The following is a 12,191-nucleotide window of genomic DNA, read 5'->3' on the forward strand; positions in this document are numbered from 1 at the left end:
GTAGTTTGTGTTTTAATTCATGTTTAAAAAAGGGGGATGATTCTCACACACTGTTTTTTGATCCTCACATACCCTTTTACCTATTATTAGGGTGGAGTTCAAGTAAATTGGTGTGTGAGGATCAAAAAATAGTGTGTGAGAATTCTCCCCTTTAAAAAAAATTATCGCCATGTTTTAATTAATGTTTTATTTATTTATTTTAAAAAAATAAAAAATAATTGTATCGGTGTTTATTAATAAGAAGTGTCGTTTTACCAAGCATAAAATAGATGTGTTTTTGTTGACAATCAAGAACCAGTATCCTTGAACAAATAATAAACCTTACTTGATCCTTTTTCTTTTTCACATTTTCACTCTCTTCAATCAAAATCAAAATCAATTCTGTAATCATGTCGACAACCACCGCTAAACCACAGCGATCGCCGGAAGAAATCGAAGACATAATTCTTCGAAAAATCTTCCTTGTAACCCTAATTGATTCAATGGTTAACGATACACGAATCGTTTACTTACAAATGACTGCAGCCGAGATTTTAAGCGAAGGCGGTGAATTAAGACTATCAAAAGATTTAATGGAACGTGTTCTTGTTGATCGATTATCAGGTACTTTCAACAATTCATCACCTGAATCGCCGTTTCAATACCTAATTGGTATCTATCGTCGTGCTTATGATGAAGGTAAGAAAATTAGTAACATGAAAGATAAATCAGTTAGGGCACAGATGGAATTAGTTGTTAATCAAGCTAAGAAACTAGCTGTTTCCTATTGTAGAATTCATTTAGGTAATCCTGATATGTTTCCTGATCCCGAAAGGTCTAAATCGAATGTTTCGCCTTTGTTACCGCTTGTGTTTAATGAGGTGTCGAGTTCGATTGATCAGTTTAGTAGCAGTGGAAGTAGTAGTAGTAGTGTTGTTGTTTCGTGCCCTGGTTTTTTAGACGAGTTGTTTAAGGATTCGGATTTTGAAACGATGGAACCGATATTGAAACAGTTGTACGAGGATTTGAGAGGGATTGTGCTTAAGTGTTCGGCACTTGGAAATTTTCAGCAGCCGATGAGGGCTTTGATGTATTTGATTAGCTTTCCGGTTGGTGCGAGGGCGTTGGTGAGTCATCCGTGGTGGATACCCAAAGGTGCGTATTTGAACGGGCGGGTTATTGAGATGACTAGTATTTTGGGTCCGTTTTTTCATGTTAGTGCTCTTCCTGATCAGAATATTTTCAAGGGTCAACCTGATGTTGGGTGAGTAGAAGATGTTTACTTTTCGTATCAAGTTTTGATTTTATATTGTTCTGGTTTGTGCTTTTTTAATGTGTGTTTTGATTTGATGTATGAAACGTGTTGGTTATATTTGGCATTTGCAGACAACAGTGTTTCTCGGAATCGTCGACACGACGCCCTGCTGATCTTATATCATCATTCACGACAATTAAAACTGTCATGAATAATTTGTATGATGGCTTGGCCGAAATTCTTAGATCTCTTCTTAAGAATACGAGTACACGAGAGAATGTGCTTCAGTATATTGCAGAAGTAATCAACAAAAATGCATCAAGGGCTCATATCCAGGTAAGATGTTTTATTAAAAATTAATCATCTTTAATTAATTTGATTGCTGACTTTATAGATGTGATTTTAGAGATTTATCATGTAAATGTGAATATAATACTTATCAGCTGCTGTTGTAAGAATACAAGATTAGTGTAACACCTAATTTATTTCATGAATGATATTTTTTTTTAGCCCGTCTTTAATTATTTCGATTGGTGATAGGTTGATCCAATATCTTCTGCAAGTTCGGGCATGTTTGTAAACCTTAGTGCTGTTATGCTGCGACTTTGTGAACCGTTCTTGGACGCTAATTCAACAAAGAAGGACAAAATTGATCCTAAATATGTATTTTATGGATCTCGTTTGGACTTCAAGTAAGATACTCATAACGATTTAATGTGACCTAATGTATTTGTATTATTTTCTTAATCTAATTCTCAAATGAATACAGAGAACTAACTGCCCTTCACGCATCTTCGGAGGAAGTTACTGAATGGTTAAATAAAAACAATCCAACCAACACTAGCGGAGGAGAAAACAGATTGCTTCATTCCCAAGAAACATCAAGTTCTACAAGTTATCCGTTTATTTGTGAATGTTTCTTTATGACTGCACAGGTCTTAAATTTGGGGCTGCTGAAAGCCTTTTCAGACTTCAAGCATCTTGTGCAGGTAACACACCGCCATTAATCTCTAGATTTTTTAATCCCATTATTATTTAGTTGCTAATGTATGATTATGTATATATACTGATCTGCAGGACATTTCAAGATGTGAGGATAACCTCGCGACCTTAAAAACCATGCAGGAGCAAGCACCGTCACCACGACTGGCTCAAGACGTTGCCCGACTTGAGAAGGAAATTGAATCATTTACACAAGAGAAACTTTGTTATGAAGCTCAGATACTGAGGGTAAAAGTGTTTTCTTTTTATTTGTTGGGCTTTGCATAAGAAGTACCCTATAAACAAATTTGATCAGATTCTCATTTTAGATTATCATCTTTTTCTACCCCAAGAAAAACCATTAATGTTACAAATAAAGAAGATGATTACCTAAGATAACACGTTTTCAGGTGTCACATCAAACCAAAGTAAACATGGTCTAAACTACCATCGTGAAATATATAGACTGGGTAACTGATTTAGATTACCTTATATAAGACTAAAACTTTGATGGTTCTTTTCTGGCGTAAAAAAGTCGGTTGCCTAAGATAGAAATTTGACAAATATGTGTCACATTCTCTTTCCCAACTTGAATGTTCACCTTTATGTATTCGTGTGTCCCAAAAAGAATTCGACTTCAAGATTTAAAATACCATATTTCCATTTTACCCATACACCTTTTCGCAAAAAAATGTATCTCTTAATCTCTAGAAGAAAATGTAGAATGGAAGAAGTGTTTAAAGAGTTAAATAATTACGCATTACTAAGATGTGTGCCGCTTCTTTAGTGAACACTCATATTGGGGCGAAGGTCATTTTATACATTTAGTAATTTGTTGCACATACATGCTTAAATTTTGCTTAGTTAAGTTAATGGAATGATACTTGTTTTTTATTGTATGTTAGGATGGAGGACTTCTTCAACAGGCATTATCTTTCTATCAGTTAATGGTGGTTTGGTTGGTAGGTCGTTTAGGTGGTTTCAAAATGCCACTACCACAATCTTGTCCAATGGAATTTGCATGTATGCCTGAGCACTTTGTGGAAGATATTATGGAATTGCTTATTTTTGCTTCTCGTATTCCACGAGCACTGGATGGTGTAAAGCTGGTAAAAAAAAAAAAAATTATGAACTGTTTTAATTTTTATTTTTCTTATAGAGTTTAACCCTTTATAAATTGCAGGACGATTTTATGAATTTTATCATCATGTTCATGGCCAGTCCAGAGTACATTAGAAATCCCTACTTAAGAGCGAAAATGGTGGAGGTCCTCAACTGCTGGATGCCTCGTGGGAGGTACTTCATGTTTAACTTATATAATTATATCTTTATTTATTATTATGTGCTCAGAAATAAATACTTGTATTTTTGGATACCTAGATCAAATATGTATTCTTATGGGTCATTAAATATCTTTTGTCTCAGTGGCACGTCGTCTGTCACTGGTTCACTTTTTGAGGGGCACCAACTCTCGGTCCAATATCTCGTGAAAAATCTTCTGAAACTTTATGTCGACATAGAATTCACTGGCTCCCACACTCAGGTGACTGTTTATCAAAATTATCATCAGGGTTGGTCTTATATGCTTGGTCTTATAAGCTTAACAATACCACCTTAAGTAGTTTGGTCTGACTATTTACTTTTTCTTATACTTTCCAATTGTTGTGCAGTTTTATGACAAATTTAACATTAGGCATAACATTGCCGAACTTCTAGAGTATCTTTGGCAGGTTCCTATCCACCAGAACGCATGGAAACGGGTAATTTAACGGTTGTTTTTCTTTTAGGTACTTACAGAAAGTGCTTTACGATTCACTTATATTTGTCTAATGGGTTTTGCTGGCTTTTTTTTCTTTCAATTTCAGATTGCTAAAGAAGAGGAAAAGGGCGTTTACCTCAACTTCTTAAACTTCCTAATCAATGACAGTATCTTTCTTCTTGATGAAAGTCTGAACAAGATTCTTGAACTCAAAGAAATCGAAGCTGCAATGTCTAACACAATCGAATGGGAACAAAGACCAGCACAAGAGAGGCAGGAGAGAACTAGACTTTTCCATTCTCAAGAAAATGTTTGTTTTTTCTCTCTATTAATGTCTCTCTGTGTGTGTGTGTGTGTGCGTGTGCACGCCCACGGTGTGTTGCAGAACTCGGAATCACTCGGCGAGTACTCAATGAATACTCGTATTTTGCAACTCAGTGTGTTCTCGGTCAAACTCGGTCAAATTCGACCAAAGCTCGGTATTACTCCGGAAAATCAATCAAAACTCGTTTAAAATCCTTCAAAGTCAATCTTGGTCAACATCGAGCACTTCCGAAGTTCACGAGTACTCTCTAAAAGTCCCGACCGAGTACTCCCCGAGTAGCCATTTTTGCAACCTTGCACCAAATTTGTCACCTTGAGTTTTATGGATACATATTAAGGAGATTATGCGTGTTCTGTATGTAGATTATAAGGATTGACATGAAGTTGGCTATGGAAGACGTGAGCATGCTTGCTTTCTCCACGGAGCAAATTACAGCTCCTTTCCTGCTTCCCGAAATGGTTTTTTTTTCTTTCTTTTTTTCTTTTCCAATCACTATGTCAAATAGTCTTCTTGTCAGCTTACAAATTAATGATTTTAATCCTTTTGTGTTTATTTTTGCAGGTTGAAAGAGTAGCCAGTATGTTAAATTACTTTCTATTACAACTTGTAGGGCCCCAGAGAAAATCTTTAAGCTTGAAAGATCCTGAGAAATACGAGTTTCGGCCCAAACAGTTGCTAAAGCAGGTTCTCATGATGTCATCTCTTTTTGAGAACTTTTCCCTTTTTATATTTATCACCAGTCATGATAATTTGAAAATTTTCACCTCTTTAAAGTATTGAAATGATTTCTGTATTTTAAGAACCGAGTTATTTTCATATATTTCAGATGTTTAATTAAAATATCTGTAAATTCTAAATCATTTTCTATCTTGAAGATTGTCAACATATATGTTCATCTGGCAAAGGGTGATAATGAGAATATTTTCCCATCTGCAATTACAAAGGATGGACGCTCCTATAACGACCAGGTAGTTTTTAAGATTGTTTATGTGTTGGCCCACACTATTTTGACCCATACGTTTCTTCATAAAGATCATCTGATGTAATATTCTATACGGATCATCAACAGTTATTCACAGAAGCTTCAAATGTTCTTAGAAGAATCGGTGAAGATCCAAGAATCATACAAGCATTTGATGAACTTGGCAAAAAAGCTAAAGCTGCAGCGTCAGAAGCTATGGATGCAGAAGCTATACTTGGAGATATTCCAGATGAATTCCTTGATCCAATTCAGGTACTTTCTCGAATTCGGTCAAAGTTGGGCCGAGACACGGGTCTGAGTCGGTCAAAGTTTTGGTCCAAAGATTTATATTCTTAGATTTTGTGCTATATATCTCTATGTTTGAAATATTTATGTTTTATGTTTGTTATATATATGTTTAATTATTTATTACTAAAAGTCAACGTTGGTCAACGCCCGACTCGTGGACTTTTAAAACCTTGGTCTGGTTTTATGCTGTTGCAACGCTATAAGCCCTATAAAGTCGTTCACATGGCATTCGATGTTACATTAATAAAATAAAGCACATCTTACAGACATTAACAATGTTAAAATTGCAGTATACTCTGATGAAAGATCCAGTCATTTTACCATCTTCAAGAATGATAGTAGATCGACCAGTGATTCAAAGGCATCTTCTAAGCGATGCAGTAAGCTCTTAATCTTTCCACTTGTTTATTTAGAACAATTACTCATTGATTACAATGTTTTTACACAGTTTTTAATGATGGTTTTAAATTGCAGTCCGATCCCTTCAATCGTTCACATCTTACGCCGGATATGCTGATTCCAGACACAGAACTTAAGCAGAAAATTGAAGAATTTGTAAGGTCACAACAAAGTAAGCAACAGGGTGAAGATATGATTATGCAAAGCAGCTCAAAATCTTCAATTCAATCAACAGATGGTTCTAGGCCTTTGATTGATTAGGAAGTAATTTTAGACTGTAATTTTTTTGTATTTACTAGCATTCAGTGGGCTTGGTACTGAAACAGGGTTTTTATTCCCAAAGATGTAAAATTTAACTTTAAACTATTGAAACTTCTAGCTACTGTTGATTTTATAAGAACAAAACTGGTGATACTTCGTTTTTATTCTTATTTTTCAACTTTAAAATGCTATGTCAACCACCATGTTCAAATACATCTTCCATTCATATTTTATTTAGATGCATCAAATTTATATACTATTTTAGATGTGAAAAATCTTTTGAAAATATGCTTTCACTAAATACTTTTATTTTTTAACTGATTCAAAATTACACAATTTTTAACAATATAATATCAGAATTTTTATGTAATTATCAAATATCAAATAATCATAAGAGATGAGTATGATACAAAGATATTGTTATATTTATTTTAAATAATACATTACACCCTATAGAATGTAGCAGTTACAAAAATAATTATATCAATCTCATAGAAGCTAAGTTACAAAGCCTGCAATAGGTCATCAACTGGTGATCCAGGCCAATATTGCACTTGATGTGGCCTTTCGTCAAAGTCTGGACACATCTCTACTCTTACGTTTTGCAAACTCGTGATCCATAGAAGCCAAGTTACAAAGCCTGCAATAGGTCATCAACTGGTGATCCAGGCCAATATTGCAGTTGATGTGGCCTTCCGTCAAAGTCTGGACACATCTCTACTCTTACGTTTTGCAAACTCGTGGGCAATGCTGATTGAACTCCTGCTATGTCGTAGAGTAAACTCAGCAAGTAATATTTGCTTTTCTTCCGATGTTAAATCACCATGACCACCCTTCATATATAAAACATTCAAGTGTTTTAACTTTTCAGACCATTGTATTTGCGTTATGTCAAAAAACAAATAGTTGTTTTTAAACACTTTGATAACTAAATTCAACTTTGCAAGAACCGAGTGTAGAGATGAAATTGGTGATGGTTGGTAAAAGTTCTATCCGTAAACAATGTAGAGATGAGATTGGTGATTTTAGTATACTGTGAGAATTATTTATAAGCAGTGAACGTGATACAAATAAGTATTTGAAGATGCTGAAAGTACTAAAATGTGTTTAGTTAATAATTGTTACCAAACGTGAAGTTCTATCACGAACGGCATGGTGCATAAGGATCCCAGAAGCAACAGAGACGTTAAACGAGTCCACCATTCCTTTCATGGGTATACTACAATGTAAATCCGACATCTTCAAAGCTTCTTCACTAATCCCACTGTTATAACAGGCACAAATATAATGACGAGGATGTACAAATAAAATACATGTATTCCAAAACGAAGATTTTACAAAATGATTAACCCATGTATGAATTTTGTGGATCCAATCTTCATTTCAAGTTGTATCAAAAAAAGAGGATCATAGTACATTAACACCATATACATGAGATTCTCAAAACATTAGTTTCAATGGCATATAAACATAAAATGGTGACAGTTGGCCTTGAATTGGTTCCATAATTCAAAAGTTTAGTGTCCATATAATACATGTACTATATCTAATAAACACACAATAATGTGTGTTGTACAGGATATGAAGAAACAGAATAGAAACGGACCATTTAGATGGTCAAATGGGCAAAATTTATATACATGGTCAGATTCATTAAGATTGCAAAAATTTATAATCTTCCTTCTGAATTTTAGAAGTATGCTAGAAAGAAGGAAGGCTGATGCCATCAAAAGAAGCAATCTACATAAAATGATTAACAAAGGATAATTGCCATTTGAGAACTTGTAACGACAACTTGGGGAAAATAGACAAAAACGTGCATGTGGAAACAACTACTCCGTATTACATCAAGAAAAAGAGTAAAAGGTTATTTGTATGTTAGCAATACAACAATCCCAAATAAAATAAAATAAAATGACCAATACATGATCTCAATTCTTAACTGTTAACACATAAAAAGGTTCATTTAGAAACTCTACTTTGCGATGTGAAAGTTAAGGCAAGGGAACAACAATTGACTATGAATAACACAACACACATAAGCACACAATACTATGAAAAGTGCTTTGAAGTTTAAAAGTCACGGTATCCCATGTTGTCAAATGAATTATTATAAGCACACAATACCTAATCTAAATGATATACCAGAAGAAACATGCATATGGCCAATAAGGTATTTTTAAAGTTTAAGCAGTAAATCCTGATTTTTACGCAATACAAACCAATGATCAGAAAGGAAACAAGAAATATACAGCACGTCACAATTAGATTAGATAAAATATAAAATTACCTGCCCTCATTTCCGACGACTATAGCAGTAGGGCACGACCAATCCATGTCATAAACAGAAACCTAGAAATAGTCAAATGTCAGCCAATCATGTATACATTCACCGAAATATTATACTCCAACAATAAGTCTGCAAAAGTAATTAAGTAACAATTTGCCAATTATAATAAATCCATAATTACCGTCTCCATCCCAACATGTGTTGTGGCAATGCGATAACCACGTGACTTCAAAACTTCAAAGCACTTTTCAGTTGAATCCCAAAGCTCAATATCCAACCACTTCTCAGCTCCCATACTAACATGTCGATGCTCTCTATACCTACATGTTGAAGATGACTTTTATTCACAGTAAAACCAATTGTCATAAACAAATTGAGCCTTGCTAAGGACAACAACATCATCTTCTAGAAACTTATATCGATTAGTAAATGCATTAGATCAAAGTTTACTAGAATTAATCAACATGCATATAATCAAAACTCAAGTCACCTCAGATTGGGTTAACACCTTTTACTACTATCAGACGACACCACATGAACAGACTGAAACCCTAAAGCATCCGCTGAACGGAACACAGCAGACACATTTCCAGCATCTGACAAACCCTCAACCACCAAACAAACCGAATACGTCCGATTATTCACAACATTCCTAAATCTCTCCTTCCTTAGATCCATCAAAGAACCATCAGCTGCATCCAACACCTCACGGCTACTCAAATACGTACTTCCGGATTTAAATCTATCCAAATACGGAAACCACCGCTTCGATTGTGGTTCAATCCTCCTCTCCATTTTCATAAAGCTAGTTACGTCATCGTTTGAGTTTCTCCATATCAAATCTCGCACAGTTTTTTGTTTAAATAATAATAATTCTTCTTCTTCTTCTTCTTCTTCTTCTTCTTCTTCTTCTTCTTCTTCTTCATCATCATCATCTATAGAACTATCATCGGTCGATTCGACTGAAATGGCACCCTGAATTGATCCGTATGATCGTACGGAGTGACGGTAGGGTTTCAGCTGAAACCCTAGACCTACGAAATTATAATATTTGCACAGGTTCAAGTCAATACATATATATACATAATTTTATTATATATAAGTAAAATCGTTATGTGTAAAGATAATGATAATTAACGGAGAATAGATTGGAATTAACCTGAGCTGCGAGAGAGAAGGTGGGGACGAGGAAAACGTACGGCGGGAGTACAAGTTGTAATGCGTGTTGTACTGAAGTCTAAGCATGAGATAGAATACCGCCGGAGGAATTTACAGGCATTCATTTCTGTGATCTGCGGTACGGTGAGGATGACGGCGGAGAGTGAGGATAAACGGATAACAGAAAATGATAACGGTATATCACATAACTAGATTTGATTTTAGAGCTGGTGCGTTGCATGAGTAATAAAAACCGTGCAAAAAACATAAGTTTTGTTATAAAATATCTAGATTGTGTTATAAAATATCTAGATTGGATGTTAATTTTATTATTATTATATTTCTTGCATAGTAATATTTTATACTATAAATAGACATGTATGGTAACCATTTAAGGTGTACCATTTCTCTTGAAATATCAATATCAATATTTCTTCTCTTTTTTTTTTTCTCTCTTTGTTCTTATAACCATTAAAGGTAGTTATAAGCCTACTGAATTATAACACGTTATCAGCACGAAAAGCTTAGTGTAATTAAAAGATATCTCAAACGATCACGAATCACTAATCAAGGTATGAAATTATTAATAATTTTCAGACTCGAATATATCAAATTTTGGACTACTAACATTTATATTTATGTTATTTAAGTTATATATGGTCGGTTATACCACCTGAATTATATTTCTGTAATCTAACTTTTACTAACTTCACTAACATTTATATTTATGTTATTTAAGTTATATATGGTCGGTTATACCACCTGAATTATATTTCTGTAATCTAACTTTTACTAACTTCACTAACATTTATATTTATGTTATTTAAGTTATATATGGTCGGTTATACCACCTGAATTATATTTTCTGTAATCTAACTCTTATTAACTTCACTAACATTTATATTTATGTTAATAAGACATCATGATTGTACGCAACACGTCATTTGACAACACGGTACTTTATGTACGCAACACGTCATTTGACAACACGGTACCATGGGTCGAGATTAATTCCGATCAATACGAATACGACGGGGTCTTTATATGTTATCTAACATTTATGATTACTTATGCAATTAATCATTATTTATTTCATGCATACTAATGTTTATTCTTAAATTTATAATTTTAAAAGTTAAAATAAAAAAATAGTTTGTATTTTTATTAAAAGTAAATCTTAAAAGTTAAAATAAGAAAAAGTAGTTTGTACTTTTATTAAAAGTAAATCTTAAAAGTTAAAATACAAAAAGTAGTTTGTATTTTTATTAAAAGTAAATCTTAAAAGTTAAAATAAGAAAAAGTAGTTTGTATTTTTATTAAAAGTATATCTTAAAAGTTAAAGTAAGAAAAAAAAGGGGATGGTAAAATGGAATAGTTTTTTTGTCAAAAATGAAGTATTGAAAATGAAGTGGTCTCCTTCTATAACTAAAAAAAAATATATACTTTTATCAAATGAATTTTTTTGTGGCCGACAATTTCAAACACGAGTCCGTGTTTAGTTTATCAAGAATATCTCTTGCTTTGGTGAAAGGTCACGATCACGATATCAGGTGTTGTGAAAGAATTAAAAAATTGGTCAAGTGGCCTTTTAAAAACTAGAAAAAAAATTTAAACAAAAAGTTTTTTTTTATATATTTATAATTTACGGGTAACGTAAAAAAAGGAAGTTTTTTAAAAAAAAAAAAAACAAAGAAAGTGTTTAAATGAGTTTTACAGAAAGGGGGAAAGCAAAGTAAAAAAAAAAACTTTTTTCCAAACAAAGGTAAATGAAAGTAGGACTTAATACAAGAAAAAAGTAAACATCTCCTAGACGTGATAAAATCTATCAATGATAAGTATTAGACTTGATGAGCTAAATGTGACAAAAATGTTTCAACATGTCTTATGTTAATTTTCTAAAATAAGTTATTATTATTCCGAGTTTAACACATATACATATGTTAATTAAAAACAACCTTTTTGTTCTTATGTAGTGTTGGGTTGCAATTTTGGTTGTATGCCATAATTCCATCCAGTAGAGTGACAATAGAAAACTTTTGATGATAATCAATAAAAAACTTTTTTCCAAACTTGTCAAATGTTTTGTTAAAAACGTGACCGTTGAAAAAAGGAGGTTGAATAATAAAACTTAAAAAACAAATTATTTTTTTAAGAGTGTGCATCAAAATGGCCCGTTTAATAATGGGGAGTTAAAAAGATAGTCAAATTGTTTCAACGAACAAGGGTTCAATTGGATGTTTCTTAAAAAAAAAAAATCCAAATTTCCAGTTATTTGATTTAAAAAAAAAAAAATCCGCGGGTACGGGTGATGGATCCAATGGATCCGCATCCACGACCCGCGGGTGCTATCCCTAATTGTGACGAGTACAAATCAACTAAAAGTCTAAAAGATAAATGCTCTTATAGGGACCAAATGTTCACAATAATTGCCTAAGCTAGATATGAAACAAATAGTTCATCAAAAAAAAAAAAAAAAAAGGTCGTCGTGCGTTTTCTGGATGATAGCCGAAATAC

The 12,191-nt window shown here is 33.3% G+C and overlaps 2 protein-coding genes across 2 annotated transcripts; one reads left to right on the forward strand and one right to left on the reverse strand.

Moving 5' to 3' along the window:
- Positions 1 to 297: 297 nt before the first annotated feature.
- On the forward strand, positions 298 to 6,373 carry LOC139891902 (probable ubiquitin conjugation factor E4). Its single transcript, XM_071874927.1, has 16 exons — positions 298 to 1,243; positions 1,366 to 1,570; positions 1,775 to 1,926; positions 2,004 to 2,223; positions 2,312 to 2,464; positions 3,121 to 3,324; positions 3,399 to 3,511; positions 3,641 to 3,758; positions 3,886 to 3,975; positions 4,081 to 4,284; positions 4,662 to 4,757; positions 4,861 to 4,983; positions 5,175 to 5,267; positions 5,369 to 5,533; positions 5,860 to 5,949; positions 6,044 to 6,373. The coding sequence occupies exons 1-16, from the start codon at positions 390 to 392 to the stop codon at positions 6,227 to 6,229; spliced, it is 3,066 nt and encodes a 1,021-aa protein (XP_071731028.1). The 5' UTR covers positions 298 to 389; the 3' UTR covers positions 6,230 to 6,373.
- A 252-nt stretch (positions 6,374 to 6,625) lies between these two features.
- LOC139891903 (uncharacterized) lies at positions 6,626 to 9,883 on the reverse strand. Its single transcript, XM_071874928.1, has 6 exons — positions 9,679 to 9,883; positions 9,028 to 9,553; positions 8,701 to 8,839; positions 8,520 to 8,581; positions 7,355 to 7,493; positions 6,626 to 7,062 (listed from the first exon to the last, which is right to left on the reverse strand). Exons 1-6 carry the CDS (start codon positions 9,800 to 9,802, stop codon positions 6,928 to 6,930), a joined length of 1,125 nt encoding a protein of 374 aa, XP_071731029.1. The 5' UTR covers positions 9,803 to 9,883; the 3' UTR covers positions 6,626 to 6,927.
- Between the last annotated feature and the right edge of the window lie 2,308 nt (positions 9,884 to 12,191).

This window comes from Rutidosis leptorrhynchoides, chromosome 2 (genome assembly GCF_046630445.1).
Source record: "Rutidosis leptorrhynchoides isolate AG116_Rl617_1_P2 chromosome 2, CSIRO_AGI_Rlap_v1, whole genome shotgun sequence".
NCBI classification, from domain to species: domain Eukaryota; kingdom Viridiplantae; phylum Streptophyta; class Magnoliopsida; order Asterales; family Asteraceae; genus Rutidosis; species Rutidosis leptorrhynchoides.

Excerpts from the sequence above, each read along its gene's own strand:
- LOC139891903 (XM_071874928.1), bottom strand. The coding sequence starts at position 9,802 with ATGAATGCCTGTAAATTCCTCCGGCGGTATTCTATCTCATGCTTAGAC. Across the intron at positions 9,554-9,678 it reads CCTTCTCTCTCGCAGCTCAG|GTCTAGGGTTTCAGCTGAAA; the intron begins GTTAATTCCAAT and ends ATAATTTCGTAG. Across the intron at positions 8,840-9,027 it reads TCGTCTGATAGTAGTAAAAG|GTATAGAGAGCATCGACATG; the intron begins GTGTTAACCCAA and ends TTCAACATGTAG.
- LOC139891902 (XM_071874927.1), top strand. The coding sequence starts at position 390 with ATGTCGACAACCACCGCTAAACCACAGCGATCGCCGGAAGAAATCGAA. Across the intron at positions 3,512-3,640 it reads TGCTGGATGCCTCGTGGGAG|TGGCACGTCGTCTGTCACTG; the intron begins GTACTTCATGTT and ends CTTTTGTCTCAG. Across the intron at positions 5,950-6,043 it reads GGCATCTTCTAAGCGATGCA|TCCGATCCCTTCAATCGTTC; the intron begins GTAAGCTCTTAA and ends TTTAAATTGCAG.